The 22,204-nt window shown below is 40.0% G+C and overlaps 1 protein-coding gene across 7 annotated transcripts in view; it reads right to left on the bottom strand.

The window, feature by feature from the left end:
• The window catches only part of PHACTR1 (phosphatase and actin regulator 1), a 267,744-nt gene that overhangs the window by 23,205 nt on the left and 222,335 nt on the right, over positions 1-22,204 (bottom strand). For 6 of the 7 annotated variants that reach the window (XM_018563662.1, XM_018563661.1, XM_018563663.1 and 3 more), the window contains 3 exons: positions 13,981-14,142; positions 9,894-10,091; positions 7,498-7,813 (listed from right to left, as the gene is read on the bottom strand). In XM_018563662.1, coding sequence (XP_018419164.1) covers positions 7,498-7,813; positions 9,894-10,091; positions 13,981-14,142 — 676 coding nt within the window. The remainder of the gene's footprint in view (positions 1-7,497; positions 7,814-9,893; positions 10,092-13,980; positions 14,143-22,204) is intronic. The other variant, XM_018563665.1, reaches the window with a different exon arrangement.

Genomic DNA, 22,204 nt, shown 5'->3' with positions numbered 1-22,204 from the left:
TGACATATTCAGCCGAATTATCTGAAATACCTACTTTTAAATACATTTTGGATAGGGTTCCGCTGAATACAGAATACAACACCATTTTGTGTATCAGAAGTGGGGCAAAAAAGCCTTGTGCCCATTCCAAAGCACAGCTGGGTATTTTGTCTTAAATTGTATTGTGACTGTAATGTCTTCCTTATATAGTAAAGCGCTACGCCAACTATTAGCGCTATATAAATCCTGTTTAATAATAAAGGAGAATTACGAGGGGAGTAAAATACACTCATCCCCATTATTAGAGCCGACGTGTGACACTGAAGCTATATGCTGAGTCTTGGATCACAGGTGGACATTTGTATATGTGCTCATGTGACCCTAAAGAGAACTATGGCCTAAAAAGGTTGGGCCATAGTTCTCTTTTAAGTTTGCTATACCCTAATATGTACCAACCAGACCTTTCTGAACTGGGATTTGTGTATGAATAGCTACATTTTTTTGATAGAACAGGAAAGGAGAGTTGAGTTAAAACACTTATCAGGTTATTTTTTATGGGAGATTTATTTTCACTTCCTGTCCTGGAGAATCATCAGGAAGTGAAATAAATTCTCCCCAAAGTGAGAGGAATCCATCCTCAGCAGTTGTTAAAAGAACATTTGTCCTCATCAGAAGATTTCCCTCTTATGAGAGCTCTACAATTTAGGAATTTCTGCCTTAAAGGGACACTGAACTCAGGAGATAATTCTTAAAAATGCATTCAAATACCTTAACTATTAACAAAAATGTATCTTATTTGTGTATCACTCAGCTGTAGTTCCTAAAATCATCTCTGAATTGGTGCTGACACTGTCCTTTCTTCTGGAGGGTGGCTACGTTTGTTCCCCATGCTCCCTGTGTGTGTTGTATAGTAGTCACTGCTCCAAGCTCACTCCTGTGATGGACTACAATATCAATACAATTTAGTAACCTAAATTTGAGATTGTAGTCCATCAAGGGAGCAAGCTTGATAGACTACAATCTCACGTTTAGTTTACTACTTTGTATTGACTTTATAGTGTATCACGGGAGCGAGCTTGGAGCGGTGGCAATTTACAACACACAGGGAGCATGGGGAACAAAAGTAGCCACCCTCCAGAAGGAAGGACAGTGTCAGCACCAATTCAGAAATGATTTGAGGATCTGCAGTTGAGTGATACACAAATAAGATACATTTTTGTTAATAGTTACTGTACTTGAATGCAAATTTAAGATTTAACTCCTGAGTTTAGTGTCTCTTTATGGTCACCAAATAGAGGGGTGAATCTCCCCACAAAAAACCTTGGCAGAGGGTTTAACCGTTCCATATTATATCCAAAACTAAAAAATGTTTTACCTTTACATTTACTTTAACAGTTCTTTATTTTGTATATTTCCACATTCAGGGTACGTGATGAAGCATATTTATATCAAAAGGGGGAGAGGTGTCTTCAGATTGTGTATATTGAGGCAATTTATTTTGTTTCTATACATATTATATCAACACAGTGCATTCTAAACTAAACTAACTAACTAACTATATATATATGGAATATATATATATATATATATATATAGTAGCACCATTCTAGGAGGCACTGGATGAGTGTAGGTACCTGCAATGTGTGACAGCTCGGATGATATACCCAATCCCAGTGGGCTACAAATACTTGGCTCTCACAAGGCAGCCTTCTGTGTTTGCAGCAATGCCATAATTGCTCAATAAAGCAAAATGCCAGTGCTACTGCCAAATAATCTGCTTGGACATTAAATAAAAAATGAATGCAGACTAATCCAAAGTGAGTCACAATACTCATACTGTATATGTTTACATATCTCAGATTCACAGCAGTAATCTTTAGCCTGTTATTGCTAAAAAAAATTGTACGCATTGCTGGCTTCACTCCATTGGCAACCAGGAAACTAGACATGCCCACTAATATAGGTTTGTGCCATCTGAGATAGTAGTAAATTTTTGCCATGTAGATGAGATAAATGAGATGGAAAGTTTCCATTTATAACCCAGGGATAACTGCGCAGCAATGTGCATCTGATTCACTATGTAGAATTGTGGTTTTCAAAAGAGCATCAAAGCTAAAACACATATGTGGATATCCATAAAATGATCAGCTTTCATGATAGTGTCCCTTTTATCATCACTGCCACATTGCAAGTACAATAATTACTCCATTGTTACCATTGGCATGGCCTCATGAACAAATTGACAGAAGGGAGGCAAGTTCTTATTGTGACTAGCAAACTGAGTCTCTGTTCCATGTTTCCCATCCAGTAAGAAGGAAAGATAGTAGAGAATCTAACTGAAACACTTTTAAGCTCCCAACAAGCACCAATCAGATTTGGAACACAAGGAATAACCTGATTGGTGGCAATGGATGACACAGACATTATTTAATTTTGATAAATGATGGCAATTTCATATATATATATATATATATATATAACTAGAAAAAAAAAATGATGCATAGACAAGCTGGTATTCTTTTAAATGCTTTTGCTATATTTCTTTTATTTTTGACATGACAGCTAAATGGAAGAGCAGATTTAGCTGAATTTTTGTGTCTTGAAATAGTTCAACAAGGCGCGCTGTGGCAGGAAAAATGATAATCGGTCAGCAGCATTTGCCAAAGGCTTTTATAGAAGAAGTGCTGACACCATCCAATCATATCTGATTCATCAGTGTAACACACTGGCAAAGCATCAGATAGAAGACAGGCTGATTGCTTCATAATTCACAACTCCATCACCCCCCAGACTCTTAAAAAAATTTGCAGTAACCGTAGTGGAGTGCTTATGATTGAAAATCATAACACTAATTGCCTTGTTACACAAGTTGACTCTTGACCATTGCATTAAAAAAATAATCATCATTGTTCAGTCCTTTGGTAAAGCTACCTGCTATTTCAAGGACAGTAGACCTAATGTGAACTTGGCTAAGTATAACTATTTGCAATACGAAAAGCAGTCTAGGTGTATCCTGAGGCCCTAGCAAAAGGGGGGAACTAATGTGGGTTCAGACTGTGCAGCTTCGCTCCGAGCCTGTGAGACTGCTTAAGACTTGAGCTGCAGCACTTCCAAAACCCATAGCAGCTTGTCTGTGCATCTCATGATATGAAATGAGAAGCCATCCTCATGGCTGCCATCACTGCATGAATTGACCACCAATGCAGATTTTAAATTGTAGCATTAGATGCACAGTGACATCAATGAACTGCACCCAAGACACTTTAATTATAATGCCCACGGGTACAGGCTGTAGGGGAACCCAAACCACTCACATTCAACATCAGTAGTGTAACGATTGGCTTTGAAAGAGCAAAAACGATGGACCTTAAACCATATTTTATCAAGTTCTGTTAGATTGGAATTGTCAATTATTGTAGTTAAATGAAGCACAGAACACACATACAGCACGCATATAATTCACAGGGGATCACAACTCTATATAATTACTTTGCTACTTTATGTAAATTTTATGTAATTCTTGCGTCAACAGGCTGATAACATCACAATTATTTGTACTGAGTGGTATGTAAAATGTAAATACAGTACCAGACATCTCAAGTTTTAAGAATGTTTGCATAAGTATCTGTAACAGGTAAATGTCTGTAAGTTATATACAAGTTAAACAAGTTACGGACTTACTACTGTTCTGCCAGAACACAGATGTATAAGGTTAAACAGTCATAATCCAATTTTGTTTTTATTTCAGACATATTACAGGTCTTCAACTATGTCTGTATGTTACTCGGCCTTAGCATGCCTTTTTGATTACTCATGGTGTTATGTATATAGCACCATGCACATTTTATGCAGCCCAGAGATATTTAAAGTGTATTCAAACAGCGCAAACCCCCTAGCATAGAAATCCCATAGTAGGAGCCCTCCAATAAATAGATATTCAAGTATAATATAAAGTGCATCCAAACATATTTATTTAAACATAGCAACACATAAAGATAAATCACCTCATTATATTTAAAACTTCTTTAAAAATCTTTAAAGTGACACTAAACTCAAGAGATAAATCTTAAAAATGCATTCAAGTACCTTAACTATTAACAAAAATGTATCTTATTTGTGTATCACTCAACTGTAGGCCCTCAAATCATCTCTGAATAGGTGATGACACTGTCCTTCCTTCTGGAGGGTGGCTACTTTTGTTCCCTCATGGTCCCTGTGTGTGTGTTGTAAAGTAGCCACCGCTCTAAGCTTGGTCCCGTGATGGACAATCTTCCGTTTCGTTTACCAATTTGTATTGAGATTGTAGTCCATCACAGGAATGAGCTTGGAGTGGTGAATATACTTTCTATCTGGAATAGTTCTACAACTAGGTACAGCAGTACATACAATGCAAACAATACAAGCCTGAAGTTGAATGCAAACACATTTACGGACTTTTTCATGGTACATGTGACCCCCGAATTGACAAAATATACTATAGGTCAGAGACATTCTGGTTTCATAAACAAGAAAATGAAAACAACGGTTGACAAAAACGTCATACAGTACTGTATCTAAGATTAGTTATTTTACAATGTAATTGTCAGCACAATTACTCACCGCTCCAAGCTCACTGCCATGATGGACTATAATCTTAACACAAATTAGTAAACTAAACATGAGATTATAGACCATCATTGAAGCAAGCTTTGAGCGGTGTCTACTTTACAACACACACAGGGAACATGGGGAACAAAAGTGGCCAACCTCTAGAAGGAAGGACAGTGTCATCACCGTTTCATTATTATTCATTCATTGGTGGGCTTTTTTGATTACAACGAGTCAGCGGGCATTGTGCAGCGTGATTGATGAGGATCTACATCGGACGATGTGAGTTACCAGTGATTTGCATCTCTGGCCAATTTTTTTTTTTTTTAATATAATAAAAGCTTATCTCTTTTATTAATGGATGCCTCAATACTGAGGCATCCATTAATGAACAATAACCGCTGATTCTCACTGGTTACAGGCATAACAGATCCCCCATAGCTGCAGTGTACGTGAGCAGTCATTTGGGCACTTGGTAGTCTAGACGTACAGTATATGTCTCCTGTCACTAAGGGGCTAAAGGACTTTTTCAAGGTGTGGTGTTTTTATTTACTATTTTATTCACTCTTAAGGGAATAAGCAGGGGTAACAACTACCCCTTATTCATTCACAAGGAGGAGGCAGTATCTGGTTGCCCCCTTATGAAAGGGGATACGCAGATGAGCCCCCTGCCAGACCCTCACAGCCACCAGGCCAGGGTTGTGGGGAAGAGGCCATTGTCCTCATCGGCATTGGAAAAGCACCCTTCCGAAGTCGAGGACAAGCGGCCTGGTATGGTGCAGGGAGGGGGGTGTGTATGAATTTGTAGGGGAACCCCACACATTGTTTTTTACATCGGGGGTCCCTTCTAACATCTCTACCAGACCTAGAGAGTCTGGTATAAATTGGGGAGGGGAACCACACGGTACTTTTTTTTAAACAATTTCTAGGGATACGGGCCACTTCGGCGGACCATTCTCCCCACTCTGGCTACCTGTTCTGCTTTGCCGAGCCGAAGCATGTGCATTCGCCTCGGATGTTTACTTCGGCTGCCATAAGCACTATTGACAATAGCGCATAAAGCAGCCCTTCGTTGGGCTGAGCCGAATGGTTTCTGCAGCTGAAGCGAGCCGAAGGATTAGATGAACGTTGGGCTAAATCCTTTGGCTTTTCCAGAGAAATGGCCCACTAGATGTTATCTGAGAGTTGCTTAGAGCTACACCTGCTGGCTGGAGGTGCTAAATGTGAAATATTTATATAAAATATTAATTAGAAAGAGAAAACAATATATTTTAGTATATAAAATATAAAGAAAAAACACTGTACAGTAGACTCCCTTTACCACATCTTGGCTCCTTTAATTTATGTAAGCAAATTTCCAAAAAATAGCAACTGAAGCTAATTTCCCAATATAGCCTTTCAATGTTTTTTCTCTTTTTTGACCCACGATTACCACTGCGTTCCCCAGCAGCTGGGCAGTTACAATTTATGCCTGAAGTTGATAAAGGCATCTGTATACATCTTAAAATACAGAAATAATTATATAAAATAAAGTAGCCCTGAAACCCCTTTAGATGTAGATGTTTCTAGCTCATAGTCTCCCAGTAATATAAATCAAAGCAAGTCTATCATTCATTTCTCTGCATTTCACATTCCTTAACCATTTTGCTGCTGGGCGCTGTCTCCCATTTTTCACCTCAGATGGCCAGACCTTTTTTTGCAATTTTTTACTCTTTCTGCAATTTTTCTACTGTTTTTCAGTTACAGCTTTCAAAGTTAGTAAAAACCAAACCATATATTATTTTAAAAGTACAGGACCTTTAGAATTAAAAGATGGGGCTATGGATTTTGTACACCAGTTAGTTCCAGTGCTGACTTCTAGTTCAGGATCGAACTGAACCTTTGTAGACTTTGAACAGTCCGTCTGACATTGTCCAACTAGGTCTGTGCTTACTGTTCTTCTAAGAGAAGGTCATTTAGATACCACACAATGGGAATGCCCTGTGCACATGCTAGCACTGGTGATTGAACTTTGCTGAGCATCCAGGGCACAGAAGACAGACCAAAAGGAAGGGCTACAAACTGGAAGTGTTGTGTGCCCTCAGCAAAATGCAGGTAATGCTGATGTGCTAAAAAAATGAGGACATGCAAGTAGGCATCCCCGATGACTACAGAGGCAGAAGGAAGCTATTACTGTCCTGGTGAATTCCATGCAAAATGTTTGAATTTTAATGTAGACATTTAAGGCCTTCAGATCCAGAATGGGCTGAAAGCCCCCCTTGGCTTTTCGAATGGTAAATAGGTTTGACTAGAAACCTCGAAAACCTATCCACTTCTAGGAGTTCCACCAGAGCAGCATGGTGGTCTGTTAACCCATGCAGAGACAGGGGTAGGTTGGAGGACAGCGACTGAAACTTTAGCTTGTAGCCCCTGGAAATCACGTCTTTTACCAAAGCATTGGAGATGCTTTTAGTCCAGGTGTCCGCAAAAGCTAAGAGATGTCCCCTTTGGAAAGTGGTAGTGTCTCCTCATTGCATGGAGTACTTGTCCACAGGTTTTGAGAATTTGGGAGCCCAGAATTTACGACTGAGCTGGAACTGGAATGGCCTAGATTTGGAAGCCTAGGAAAAATGAAAGGCACAGTTGCAGTGTCCCACACTAGCTCTAAGTATTGGGAAGAGTATATTTTACTTTTCCAATACTTCTCCTTTCAATAAGTGCAGTTGTTCTTAGCAGTTCATATTTAACAGGCTCAAGATATCCTGCAAAACCAATTATCATGGCCTTGATATATGAATTATTGAAATGAGTGCACAATGGATCTGAATGTTCTCCTGAAACATTTGGCTAAAGCCTTAATATACCCTGATTTTCAAAGGTTACACTTCTACAGATACAGATTATTATCATATAGTCAAGTACAAGACATAACACAATACTTTAGGTCTTTACCTTTCTAGCCTTTGCATGGTCATGGCAAGTGTCTTGTTCAACTCCTCTATTACCCTACATCCAGGGGATATTGATGGATGAATGGACAATGAGCTGGATCCAGTTGATAGGTGCTGGCTCCCATATTGAAGCTGGTGCTGGTGGACGGCTAGCTGAGATGGCAGGATGGTGTGATGATGCTGAGAGCTTTTCTGATTGGTGTAGGAGTGGGAGTAATCTGCTCCTCCTAATGGCATGCATATCATAACTTTCTTTGGAGGTAGTGGAGGAGACATCTTCCCTGGCATACAAGGCAGTTTCACAGGTCCCCCAGAGTCTAGAGGAGAAGAACAATAAATTAACCATAAGTTGATATAAAATTGAGTACAATTAATTCTCAGCTGGGGCCCTGCAAACATAACAACTACATGTAGAAGGAACCTGGAAACCTTTATACACTGTCATGAAAATGTGTTATTCAAGCATGTAAAAATGGGATGGCCTCATCAAATTTACCTTCCATGTTCAGCTTACTATAATAACTTAAAATATACACTCACCGTCATATTTTCCTCTTAAAACTATAACTGCTGCATGAGTTAACAAGATAATAAAATGAGTGAAATAATCAGTCAATTAGAAAAAAAAACAAAGTATGGCAATTTCCTAATTTTGGCCAAAATGCTAAGATTATATGACCTTTGTCGAAGGAGTGGGGCCAAAAATGCCAATAAGTGGGTGTCGGCTGTCAGAATACAATTCTGTTTAGCATGGATGGAGAAATCTGTTAGAGTTTTTGCGTTCAGCCTGCAGGCTAAACGAAAAAAATCTATTAGTGTATGGGCAGCTAAAGTGGCCTGTACAGTAGCTCTGGCTAAATTAGTGCTTTTGTCCCCCAAAGATCAATTATCCAGTTCATCCAGGCTGGGCATTACTATTTATAGGCCCACCAGTAGACTGTTAAAGCTGAGGGCGGCTGGATCCTGACGGCACAACTGGCCACCACATAATATCCATGTGCACTCTCAACTGTATGAATATTTGAATTGCAAAGCATATTAAAGTGACACTAAACTCAGGAGTTAAATCTTAAAAATGCATTCAAGTACCTTAGCTATTACCAAAAACGTAGCTTATTTGTGTATCACTCGGCTGTAGATCCTCAAATCATCTCTGAATTGGTGCTGACACTGTCCTTCCTTCTGGAGGGTGGCTACTTTTGTTCCCCATGGTCCCTGTGTGTGTTGTAAAGTAGCCACCGCTCTAAGCTTGGTCCCGTGATGGACAATCTTCCGTTTCGTTTACCAATTTGTATTGAGATTGTAGTCCATCACAGGAATGAGCTTGGAGTGGTGAATATACTTTCTATCTGGAATAGTTCTACAACTAGGTACAGCAGTACATACAATGCAAACAATACAAGCCTGAAGTTGAATGCAAACACATTTACGGACTTTTTCATGGTACATGTGACCCCCCGAATTGACAAAATATACTATAGGTCAGAGACATTCAGGTTTCATAAACAAGAAAATGAAAACAACGGTTGACAAAAACGTCATACAGTACTGTATCTAAGACTAGTTATTTTACAATGTAATTGTCAGCACAATACATATCAGCACACGACATGTTAAAAGGTCTATTCAACCTAAATCGATCATTCTTTTTTTTTTCTGATAGATGGTGGAGAGTGATAGTGTATCTAAACCCAAGAACTAAAATTTAATATATTGCAGCTTACCAGGCCTGTCAGGTCCGTCTGCGTCTCCCGTGTCAGTTTCTATTTTAGCATTAAACAGAAGAGCTGACACGGGTCCTGTACCCAATAAACAAAGGGATCGCTGAAGTTTTCAATGTAGAAAAACTGCCTCCAGCTAAACAGCTATGCCTTGCGTTTTGAACAGACCCAGCATAGAACATGGGGAAGATAACTCCTATTTAACAAAGGGGTGCCCACTGTGTTTTTGTAGGGTCTAGATCAGGGGTATTGGGGCAAGCAGTCACACTTTGTTAATTCCCTCATGCCATGTATGTAGTCCCTACAGAAACACAGTGAAGCCTCTTTTATGAAAGCTTGAGTTTAATGCTGCTGACCTTAGCCAACCATAGGGTTTGAGCAAGCATACTCTGATTTGGTTGCTATGGCCACTTTTGCTCCACTTTTTCCCTGCTTTTCACACATTACCCCTTAGATATAATACCTAATCGGGGCATTAAAACTGGAACATTAAATCACATGATGCTTCTCTGTGAAAGATTGCTGAAGAAAAGGTTTTACTGTCTGTTACCAGTAGATGAAGAAGTGGCCCAAGGTAAAGAGGCTAGCCCTGTCTGTTTTTCTAGTATGACACCTAATGATAAACCCACAGAACGCAGAAGAAAGGGGCACACAATGTTTATTTACTCTTTCTTACCTGCTATATGATTGGCAATTCTGGAAATAGGTTTAGGAGGCAGGGCAGGGGGCTGCTTGAGGAGAGATAGTGGTTTCACAGGGAAGTCCTCATGGTCTAGAGGGAAAGCTGCAGATTTTTTGGGGGGCAGTAGAAGGGTTGGCTTGTATGATAGATCCTGGGACAGGGATCCTGGCTCTGATGGGAGATCTTCAGACACTAAAGAACATAAACCACATCACAAACATGACATATGTGAAATAGGAACAAACATATATGAAGACAACATGAACAGTTATGGGCTAATTTACAGACTCCACAATTTAACAGGTGGAACAAAGATATCAGAATAGTATCATTTTACATTGTCTAGACATATCCTTTGATGCTCTCAAATACCCATTTATGAATCACACTGAACTGTTCTTAGATCTCCGAAATGTGATATACTGTTGAAGAGTAACAATAATCTTCTTTCATCTGACATAATGGTCTCTGCAAGTCTACAAGGACCAAGGCTAACAAATGTATACAAGAGCAGGATAATGATCACATGGTGCTAAAAAGATACCCAGGATATATTCTATGGAGTTTAACACCACAGCAACATATACTGTATGAGAAGGACAAAAGCAACAAAGCTATTTTAAAAACAGGTTTCTGAGCTCTCATTTCTTTAATCATCCTTCTGTGTGTTAACCCACGAGATAAGAGAACATTATTTCCCTGTATGTCTGTTTAAACCCCTTTAATAACCAGAAAATACAATTTGATTGACCTCTGTTCTAACATATAGTGACACGTTTTGAGAGATATTTGATTTAGAGAACAGCGTAGCCTAAGGCTAACATGGACCATCCATGAAAATAGAGAGTCTGCTACACAGAAAGCCCACAACCCCTTAAAATCAGATTGCCTACAAAGTCATTTAAAAAATAAAGCAGTTAAAGCGGACCTTAAACTCCAAAATCAAATTCTACCAATGCATCCCTCTATGTATGATGATTAATAAGAACATAGACATGTCAGGTTTAAAATGCTGTGATTATAAAATACTTAAACTTGCAGAGCATTCACTTCATGCTTTGAAAGGGTAAAATTACTTCAGTTTGCCAAAGCAATGCACACTGGGATTGCCTTGTCATCAGCAGAGCATTGCTGGGAAATCTCATCTGTAATCTCATGAGATCTCAGGGAAAGGCATTTTCCTCCTCTGAGGTGATGTGTATGGTCACAAGTCTAGTTACATGTGCCAGAAATCCAGGAAGTAAAAGGAGAGCTAATAATCTGCCCTTAGTAAACATGGCCACTGTCAGAAGACTGGGGAAAAAAAGAGAAAAAGGGTATGCAAAGAATACAAATCCTGCAATTATCTACAAGTATGTGTTTGTAGATTGTCATTACTAAACATTGCTAAAGGTGTGTTTGTTGTTATTTTAAAGATATGGGTGAAGGTCCACTCTAAGAAAAATGGAAAAAGAAAAACAAAATTCTGCAGGAATGCAATGGGCTGCAGTGCATTCTCATGGGAATTTGAGCTCCCAACTATACCAGGAGGCCGCGGCATCCAGAAGCATCGAAAGCCGGACCTGACGTATTGTTTTAACAATTTTTTTTAAGAACGTCTTTGCAGGTTTTGGGGGGAGGGGGGCTTTCAATAGAGTAACCCTTCCATCAGGACCAAAATAAAATTAAACAGACACTAAGAGAAAATAATCTAAAAGGATTATGTCCTATTTGCAGTAATATGTGCAACGCCTCATACATTGTGATTAGATTTAAAGTGTTTTCTAACCTACAATGTACTTATTGACTAGCACATGAATTTTTGGAAAGTGCTTTTCAGTCGGGATTTACTTGTAAATAAAACAAATGAGTCCCCAAATAGAGCATACTCCATAAGAATATGTGTGTAGGAGAGGACTCAAAATAGCAAAATAACTATTGAATATGTATTGAGGAGCTGTAGCCATTGAAGGGCTATAGCCATCCAATAGACCGATGCTATTTCTAACTTCTATTTCAATTGACAAGGACTATAGAGGCCGATCAGCAGTAATGATCAGAATGTCCTTGAAATAGAGGGGGTAAGATGTACCCCAATGAGTGTGGGAATAGGAAAGTGTAAACAGTTTCTTGCAGTGGTGAGGCCTAATGCCGTTAGTAAAGGACTATGCTACCTTAATGGCATACCTGGCAAGAAGCTAATATGACCTTATGTTGTGATCAGCACAAACTCAACCTGACTAATTACTCCTACAGGACTTAATTTACATGTGTTTGCAGATTTTGGTCATTAAATTTTAATGCATACGGAGCAATTACACTACTATTTATTTTTCCTTGTGTGGTGGGATTTTCTTTCAATGCACACTAGCACATTTCTAAAATGTGCGTATATTAGTAAAACCCTGCATTAAGAAGAACTATGCTATGCTTCAAACAGCAAAAAAGAAGTAACACTCTGCAAAGTCTAATTTATATCTACATGGAATTTTTCTAAGTACCATTCTGAAAACATTGTTGCTAATTAACAAACGGCAATACGACTAAACAAAGCATAAACTATACGCATTGTTAACTTAAAACTGTCCACCAGATGTCCCTACTGATTTATCGGAGAACATGGTACAAAATAATTTGCAATCACAAAGCAAAAATTCCCACTGACAAAGCAACCAAAGGCCTAAACCCTATTTTATTTGATAAACAATAAATATTAGTATTTTGAGACTAATGGTCAGCTGTTTCTGTAACCATTATCTATCTCTTTAAAATATATTCAAAATAATAATGAAATGTAAATGTACAGCATGTGCCTGCATGAAATTGTTTCAACTTAATTTGATAAGGCGGTGTTTAGGTTTCACAATCTTCTTCACTTGACAAGAACACGTAATACTATATTTGACCAAAATCCTGGCTCTCTATCCTGAAGTAGTAGGGCAGGGCCATAAAAAATGAATCAGGACCAGGATTGTTCTGGAATTATACACTGCCTGTCCAACAAAAAAGTCACCACCTAGATTTAGCTAATCAAATAGGTCAGAGCCTTTAATTGGATAATAGATCTAGGTTCACTAATGGTATATGCCCAAAAAAATTAGCTTAGCTGTCTACCTGAATTAACTGAATGACATCAACAAATTTTTATTTTCCTGATGGTACGGGCATATTCCAAGATGACAATGCCAAGATTAATTGGGCTCAAATTGTGAAAGAGTGGTTCAGAGAACACGAGACACCTTTTTTACACATGGATTGGCCACCAGAGTCCAGACCTTAACCCCATAAGAATCATTGGGATGTGCTGCAGAAAGCTTTGCACAGTGGTCTGACTCTACCATCATCACTACAAGATCTTGGTGAAAAATTAATACAATTATGGATGGAAATAAATGTGACATTGTAGAAGCTTATCGAAATGATGCCACTGTAAATGTGTGCCATAATCAAAGCTATAGACAGTCCAACGAAATATTAGAGTGTGACTTTTTTTGCCCAGACAGTGTATTTAGGAGAGTGGCCTATTGCTGAGCCTCTGTTGCACCATCTGCGTTAATGCACTTCTCACATAATGATATGGGTCCTACCAAATACAGTACTGTTTCAACTATAGGAATAATACGAGCAGGGGTATTAAAAGCCTTCTCCAAGCATATTACATTCATTTCCTGCTCAATATATCTGTAAAAAATAAATCAAGGCAACTGGGGTTGCTGTATGTTTCTTGAAGACGTTTCACTGGTCATCTGACCAGCTTTCTTAATTCAGAATCCATTCTGAATTGAGAAAGATGGTTGGATGACCAGTGAAATATCTTTAAAAAAATACAGCAAGTCTAGTTGCCTTGATTTATTTTTTACAGATATACAATGACCTGGAGGAATGAGAAGCTACACAGACTTCCTGCTAAATAGTTTGGCTATGATTCTCTACAGTAAATTGAGACACACAAGTAACCTTAAAAGACAAACACTATAACATTGGGTACACCAAGTAATTTCTCTGTTTTCAAATGTGTTGCTACATGTCTCAGCAAAAAAATGAGCCATGTGATCGAGCTCTTGCATCCACCATAAAATGTGAAAACAGTAAAGTTACTTACCTGTCCCATCCATGAGTTCAGAGGTTGGAAGAACTTCATATGCACATGTGTCCCCTGACACTGTGCTGGATTCCAGCTCTGTTATGACAGGTAGGGAGGATGAACCCGTTCCAAGTGGTTGACCATTTTCCATCATTCCTTCTTCATTTTGTAAATTACCATCTTAAAGTAAAGGAGCATTAAAGATTAGTGTGATATATTCTACCCAACTGTTGCCCATATATAAAGCAGTTTCACAGTTTCAAGTAGGAGAGGTCATACCAACTAGACTATGAGAAAAGCATTGCCTATTGGTATGTTTGGTACCACTAGCTGGTACATCGCCCAGTAATGTACCTTTGCAAGCCCCTGTTTAAATATATATTTAATGGGTCTAACATTCACAGAATTTCTCGTAAACACTCAGTATAAGCACTTTTAACCTGATTTGAAGAAGAATATGAATATGAAGAATACTTAGAATACAATCATTATTTTGCTGGTTGTCAGGAGGAACCCAACAGGAAATTAGTGGTAGATGATAAGCGGTTGTGTAACCCATTTCAAAGTGCTGTTGGACAGTGCCAGTGAAATAAAAAAGACACTAGAAATAATTGATATCATTATCTACACTAATTTAAAAAGAGAATAAATATCCATATTGTATTGTAGGAAATTACTTGGTTATCAAGCTAAGAAGTCTATTTATTGAAACATTAACTTTACATATCATTTTGAACTGTCCATACATACTATTATCTATGATTGTTTAAAAAATATTGCACAGGTCTTTGGTAAAAGTAGTAGCATGGTAACTTTGATAAGAAAAGTGCCTGCAGTGGCATGTGGAAAATATGTTAAAGGTATATCTAAAGTCAAAACTTTTTTCCTTTTGATTAGTGAAAGAATTGGTTTGAAGTGACGTCAAAACCTAAAATGCCCCCCGTGCTGGTGTAAGGACTTACCTTAAATGCCTCTTGATCCAATCATCAGTCTCTGATCCACTGCTGACTCCTGTCTCTTCCTGTACCACGGAGTCTGTGCGGGTGCACGCTGCTGCATTGACTTACCTTGTGTCTCTCCTCTTCTCCCGTCCAAAGATCTGGTACTGCGCATGTCCTTTGCGGCCGTCCGAGAATTTTCAGATCTTTGGACGAGAGCGCGCGGCAGAGACACAGGTAAGTTCTAACCCCTTTGTTAACTTTTTGGGTGTTTTCATGTTTTTGCATATATATACTGCTTGCTAGCTAAAAATGCTTTAAGCCCACTTCAGTTTCTTTTTGCCACCTGAGTCCTACTAAAGAAATCTGTGTTTTGTAAACACAACAGGAAGTGGGGGAAATGCCCATAGAAATGCCCATTACATAGCCTTTTATGTGCTAAGCTGTAGACACAATATTGAAAAGCTAAGCATCTGCCACTTTGAATAATATCAAACTGAGGTCAGATGAGGCTAATTACATTTCTTCCGTCCAAGTAACTACAGTATACCGCAAATACAACAAGTTCATACCATATTGTCTGGTATTGCTTAAGTGCTGCTGAGTCATTAAGTAATTAATTATACCACCATATGACTGCATATACTAAATCTGATTATAAGTGGTCATGTGATTAATGTCATGTAACACTGTCAGAAGGAAGGCCGGAGAGACATGGCTAATGAATACAAATAGAACATGTCACCCAGGACCATAATTTGTAGCTTGCATAATGCTGCATCCCTGCCGTACAAATTGATAAGCAATATTCATTATAGACCTACCTGCTCCAAGCTTAGCTTATTCATGAAATGACACAATATCTGTGAAAGTAAAACTGTGGGCAAAAAAATGCATATATGCTGCAGTTTGTCAATAGCATTAATATAGCAGTTTTTGTTTTTCTGAATCTCCCCATAACATTGTTTAAAGGAGAACTATGAGGTGAGTGATTTTCACTCAACCTCATAGTTCGAGCCGACGTGTGACAATGAAACTGTCACACCTCAGCTCAATAGATCGGGAAGTGGGCGAACACATACCGTCGCTCGCTCACTTCTCGATCCTGTACCTGCAGAGAGCCGTGACTGTCACTCACGGCTCCCTGCAGGGATTCCCCCCCTCCCCTGTCCGATCCTCCAGCGCTGACTGGAGAAACGAACGGGGGAGGGGGCGGGTACAGCTGGCTCTGCCTCTAGATACGCAGAGCCAGCTGTCACTCACGCAGCTGGGCGGATCTCGACAACAATGTCGGGATCCGTCCCGGATGCAGCGGTCTCAGTGTACCGCGAGCTGGAGCTCGCGGAATACTGATCTTTGGGTCACGGGAGGACGCTAGTTTATGTCCTCCCGTGAACCTGAGGAGAACTATGGGGAAAAGCACTGACCCCATAGTTATCCTTTAATTACCAGTTCAACCTGCTTGTAAATCCATTACTCGTCCAATTCCTGTAACAGGCCAAGTTGACCAGCAAAACTAGATGTTACGGGTTTGAGACCCTGCAAACCATTTAGCACTAACAGGGGTGCTTACAAAGGTCACATTTTTATATGGCTTAGACCTTTTTTTCCAAAGGAAAAGCAGTTATAACTGCTTAAATGCATAGTCCATCTTTTGCAAAACAATAATAAATGTACACACATTAATAAATGAAAAAATGTGCATTTATTTATTTTGCATTTGAGCCTGCATAACATTGCAACCGTGACGCGGGTTCAGTGTTCAGGCTCCTGCAGACTTTTCCTCCCAGCCCCTGTCCGCGCCAAGTTACTGACTTTCAGTTAAAGGAGAGTGATGAGGTGAGTGCTTTTCACTCACCTCATAGTTCTAGCCGACCTGTGACAATGAGACTGTCACAGGTCGGCTCAGTAGATCGGGAGGTGAGCGAACACATACCGGGTTCGCTCGCCTCTCGATCCTGTCACGGCTGTCTGCCGTGACAGGGGGAGGGGCTGGATTCCCCTCTCCCCGCTCCGATCTGCCAGCGCTGACTGGCGGAACGGACGGGGGAGGGGGCGGGTACAGCTGGCTCTGCCTCTAGATAGGCAGAGCCAGCTGTCACTCACGCAGCTGGGCGAATCCCGTCATCTAAGTCGGGATCCGCTCCAGCTGCGGCGTCTCAGTATACCTCGAGCTGTAGCTCGCGGTATACTGAGCTTAGGGTAACGGGAGGACGCTAGTTTGTGTCCTCCCGTTACCCTAAGGAGAACTATGGGGAAAAACACTGACCCCATAGTTTTCCTTTAAGGACGGGAAGTAGTACGAATGGACTACATGTGCGTTAATGTCTCTGCGCTTGTACTCCACTGAGAACTACAAGCTCCTTGGCTGCAATGGAGGACGGGACATGTAGTCTCTCCATTCACAGATCCTGTGTATAGATCAGTGAATGGATGCCACGGCTGTGCGGGAGGAGCCACACACAGCTGTGCAAAATTCAAATAGTGACAGAAGCCTGCGGGAAGAAGAACCCCACAATTCAGGTAAGTGTTAAGGGGTGGGGTGGGATGGGGCTGGGTGGCTGGCAATGGGACCATGCTTCATGTTACTCGCTGCTGTGAAGTTGGGGAGTGCGGTGGGATCCCCTACATCAGTGGTTCTCAACTCATGGGTCGCGACCCAAAAGTGGGTCGCGACACCTTCTGCAGTGGGTCGCGGCGTCCTTCCTGCAAAGAGCTAAATAATAAAAATTTTAAAAAAGAAATTAAAACCAACCCTGCTGCCCTACCAACTGCCTGCAAATAAACACGTGCACGTGGGGCATGCGTGTGTACTTAAAGGACGATTGTGCCATACAGGTTAGGTATCACTGCGAATGTGAAACTATTTTTGGGTCGCGACTTAATGACCAAGGACAAATGTGGGTCCTGAGGTTACACAGGTTGAGAACCACTGCCCTACATGATTTGATTTACAGCTGGTGTGTATAGCCACCCGCAGCCAATAGACATGATTGGCTGTGCGTGGCTACACAACGGTACTCGATGAAAATCTGCATTCAGAAACTATGTCAATGTGCTTTACGCGCATTTTACAAGAAGTGGCATATACATGTGTACACCCGCACATGCCTGTAGGCGGCAGGACTCTCCAGCTGTGGATCCCAGGCTCATAAAAAAGCCAGAATTAAGTTGTACAGCTCAAAATGCACCTGTGTGCATGGGACCTTACTGTCTTATTACCTGTTTATACTCTTCTTTGGCAATAATATGAAATCGGGTCAGCACAATTCATTATCTGGTGTTTGGTAATATTATTGCAGTCATTCAAAACCACCTCTCATGGTGTTTGGCTATCTCCCTAATAGTAAAAAGAAATTGTACTTGTGTGTGGCACTGACTAAATTCTATAGAAACAGTTCTGGGAAAATGTGAGTATATAATCTCAGGACTCAAATGGAGGTTGACAGGACATGAATAGAAAAAAACAAAACACATCCCTCTTTCTCAAAGTATCATTACAGTCATGGCCAACAGTGAAGACGATATTGACTAGACATTTTTAACTTACACCTGAGGTAAAAGCAGGCTGGAGTGGGGAGTTTATACAATAGTTTAGCTCAGGAGGGCTATGAAGGAGCAACTAGTAAAAGTTTTTGTTAAAGCATTCTTTTCCTTTTAGTGCTTTAAGATACTTGTGCTCTCTTGTTAAAGTAGACGTGATCTCAAAAAATGAAGATCTCCTATGTTATAGTGAAGATCTAGTAAGGTTAATTGTACCTAAGCTTTACTCTGAAAATTTACCTTTTATCTAGAATTCCTTCTGAACGTGCACTTCTTGGTATGCGAGTGTACCGACAGCCTCCTAGCTGTATATATGTAGCATGAGATTTAAGGCACTGCTGTCTGTGACGAATAGAGATTTGGAGCGAGATCTGGTTATGTCACCACTAACTTGCTCATTGTTCTCCTTCCTAAAGCTCTGGCATGAGGATGCAGAAGTTCTACCAAGGTGGCAACCTCCGTATGGAGATAGTACAGAACAAGGTATAGTAAGTCAGTAATGGGGGGGTAATCTGCAAGAAGACACAGGTTTTACTGGTGACTAGTCTTTTTGCTCTTTGTTTGCCTGCCTCCAGGGTTCAGTTCCTATTTAAAGGATTTATATGCTCGAGCAGCTGGGTTTCTAAGTGTCAATAGGTAGATCCCACACTAAAAGAGAGTATGACATGATACGTTTGATAAAAAAGCTGCATAAGAACCAAATAAATATTTAACATTACATTTCTAACCCATCCAGACTTTTTCGCAAGCACATGGCAGGAGAACAAACAAATGTTCTAACATTCAAAGGAGCCACCTAAGTACTAGTAACAGCACTAGTTAGCGAGTTCCCTGAATCACAGCCATCTCAAGTAATCTATCACATAGCACTTGAAACTACCAAAGGTAATGTGACTCTTTTTAAAGCCATTTCTCTCTTTGTGCTTCAGGCAACTACAACAACCGTATTATTTTTCAGCAACATGGAAACAATCTGAAATTATGTGCTTATGCTTAAGGGGGATCATTATGTATCATTATATAGGAAGAGAAAAATGGCAATCTCCTTTATAACTGGAGAATTGAGCAACTGTAATGGAAAATTATTTATATAGTTGCATTTTTTACAGCATTCTTCAATTTACACATTATTATTGTCTTGTTTTTCTGGAAATATTTGCGCCATCTTTCTTTCGATGAGGAATAAATGCTAGTAAACAGATAAATGATGATGGGATGTAAAGCTATAGAAAAAAATATCATCAGGGGTTCAAGGAGGCGTGGTGGAGGAATTTTAGGAGAATAGTTCTTTCCACTTTTAGTTTGCTGCTACATATGTGTTATATACTAACATAATCGCTGTAAACAATTCATACATAACAGCAGAAGAACAATTCAATTGAGTTACGGAGTCTGTACACTGGCCATCACACCTATAGTACTGTACACTACTCTAATGAGTACAGTTATTGTAGCTGTATTAGTGCACTTGTACACAGTGCGCATTTGAGTGCTGTATTTTTATGTTTTTTATTTGCAATAACAGTAAATTTTTCCAGAGACGCTTTTGTGAGGTCCACTCTCTTTTGCTGGTGTTAGCAGTACTGATACACAGAGCTATAGCAAAGTGGCAAAAGGTCCAGCAAAATGTCACAATGCATAACTTTTAGTAAAAAAAAAAAATAGAAAAAAAGAATCACACACAGTAATTGGTTTTGTCTATACACTATCCAAAACAGTTTGGAAGGCTTTTCTATAGCGACCATAAGAAAATAGCAATATGCTATATACTAGCCATGAATTCATATTACTTGTAGATTAGAGACTGGAGATTGAAAAGTATTATCCTTTACAGCTCAGGGCTTTATTAACATAGGGGCTACTGGAGCACCAGCTGCAGGCCCACCACTGAAAATAGGCCCAGCTGGCCTGGATCGCCTCAGTATGCCCGATGGCAAGCCAGGCTGAACACAATCAGCCAGAGGCACCGGCGGCTCTCTAATCAGGCATATTAGGTGACCACTTGCTCCTCGCTTGGGCCACGCGAGGTCCCAGTGAGGAGCGAGTGGCTGCTTAATTAGAGAGCCACCTATGCTGCTTCCCGTCTGACTGACAGCACCAGGCCCACGATGCTCTTAATCCAGCCCTGTTACAGGTGGCATGGATGTTGAGAAATAAAAAGCATTAGAATGAAAGTGTACCTAAACCCTGGTGATCCTGCCAGTGAAACAATGGGTGACAATGCTTACACACTGTACTGTATCTATGGTGGAGATGTGTTGTCACCCTAGGAAAGTAAGTTAGGTCTACAACACACAACGCCTTCTCCTTATATCCATAACTTTGAGATGTATTGTGCAGTCCACAAAAAGAGCTGGGAACAATGCTAACTGACAGCAGTGCAGCACAGGAGGTTGTCAGTTTGCAAGATTTCTGGCAGGATCCAACAGATATTGCTCAACTCTTTCAATGGTACATTTAACAAACCAATTTGGTGCAAATAGGAGAAATTCATTGTTAGGGTCTACATACACTTGAAGCCCTCCAGGCACCAGACCCTCAGTTTGAAAGGCATATACTGACATAGCAATGTGCAAAAGTGGAATAGCCATAACAAGCAGATTTCAGTCTTTATCAGCTGAGAGGTCAGAGAAAATAAAAGATGACTGATTAGTATATGTTGGTAACTGCACTGTGTATACTACTCATTAGTCTATAGAAAAAAATCACAGTTCTGCCTTTGTTGTGACATCACGACAACATAAAAAAAAGAAGACTCATTTCCCATCTGTGCGGCTTGAACTCAAAGTGATCATTCACCATTTCTGACTTGTAAAATATGAATAAAGATTTTTTTTTTTAAACTGCTCCTCAAAGCCCTCGTTCACACCTGAACGTTTTGTAGCGCGTTCTACGCTCGACGAACGCTCTACAAAACGCTCAAAAATATAAATCCTATTGTATTCAATGGTCTCGTTCCTACCTTGGCGTATTTCCGCCCGTCCCTAACGCGCTACAAATCGGCCCACGCCTGAAAAGGTACATGTACTACTTTGGGCCGTTTTGTTGCGCGTTTCCATTGGGATACAGCCAAGTAGCCTTTTTTACTGCGAATCGCGGTAAAAAAACACGCGACAAAGGCGCATATGCAATACGCCTAGGTGTGAACGAGACCTAATCCTTAATTCAGCCAATGCCTCTTAGCTGCTGTCTCCTAAGCCATTTCCTGTGGCAATCCCATGGAGTTTATCACTCTGAATGTGCTTGTCTGTTACCTAACAACAAACATGATTTTCCCTGCAGTCCCCCGCAGTAGCACCATATGACAGTGAAAATGATCTAATCTCATGTCATATGCTGCCTTCTCAGAGTTCAGGCAATGCATGTTTGTTGTTAGAGAATAGACAACTAAAGTTTTTATTGTGAACACACATATAAAAAAAGAAAATGTTGGTTAGTTTTGGAAGGATTTTAATTATTAATAGATGTATTGTTCCAATACGTGGAGTATGAAAGCATTCAGTGTTCAGAGTGAATAAATCAGACAGAGAATCTTTGAAAGGCTAATTCACCTTAGCAAAAGATTTCCCATGCATTCCAACATATTAAAAAAACTGCACAGTTTTTTAAATAAAAGATTAATTTGAATGACATACCCAAAAGGTCATATGCAGCCTCTCCCAAGCCTGTCAGAAAAACTCCTAGGTAGGCAACCCCCACCGTTGGAAGCGTGCCCTCAGCACCGCAGGAAAAAGCACTCTGGCTCTTTCAAAACACCTGCA

The sequence above is a fragment of the Nanorana parkeri genome, unplaced genomic scaffold (assembly GCF_000935625.1).
Source record: "Nanorana parkeri isolate BGI_ZX_2015 unplaced genomic scaffold, ASM93562v1 scaffold684, whole genome shotgun sequence".
Classification (NCBI taxonomy): Eukaryota; Metazoa; Chordata; class Amphibia; order Anura; family Dicroglossidae; genus Nanorana; species Nanorana parkeri.
Note: the sequence above shows the minus strand (reverse complement) of the source record. Positions and strands in the feature narration are given on the sequence as shown.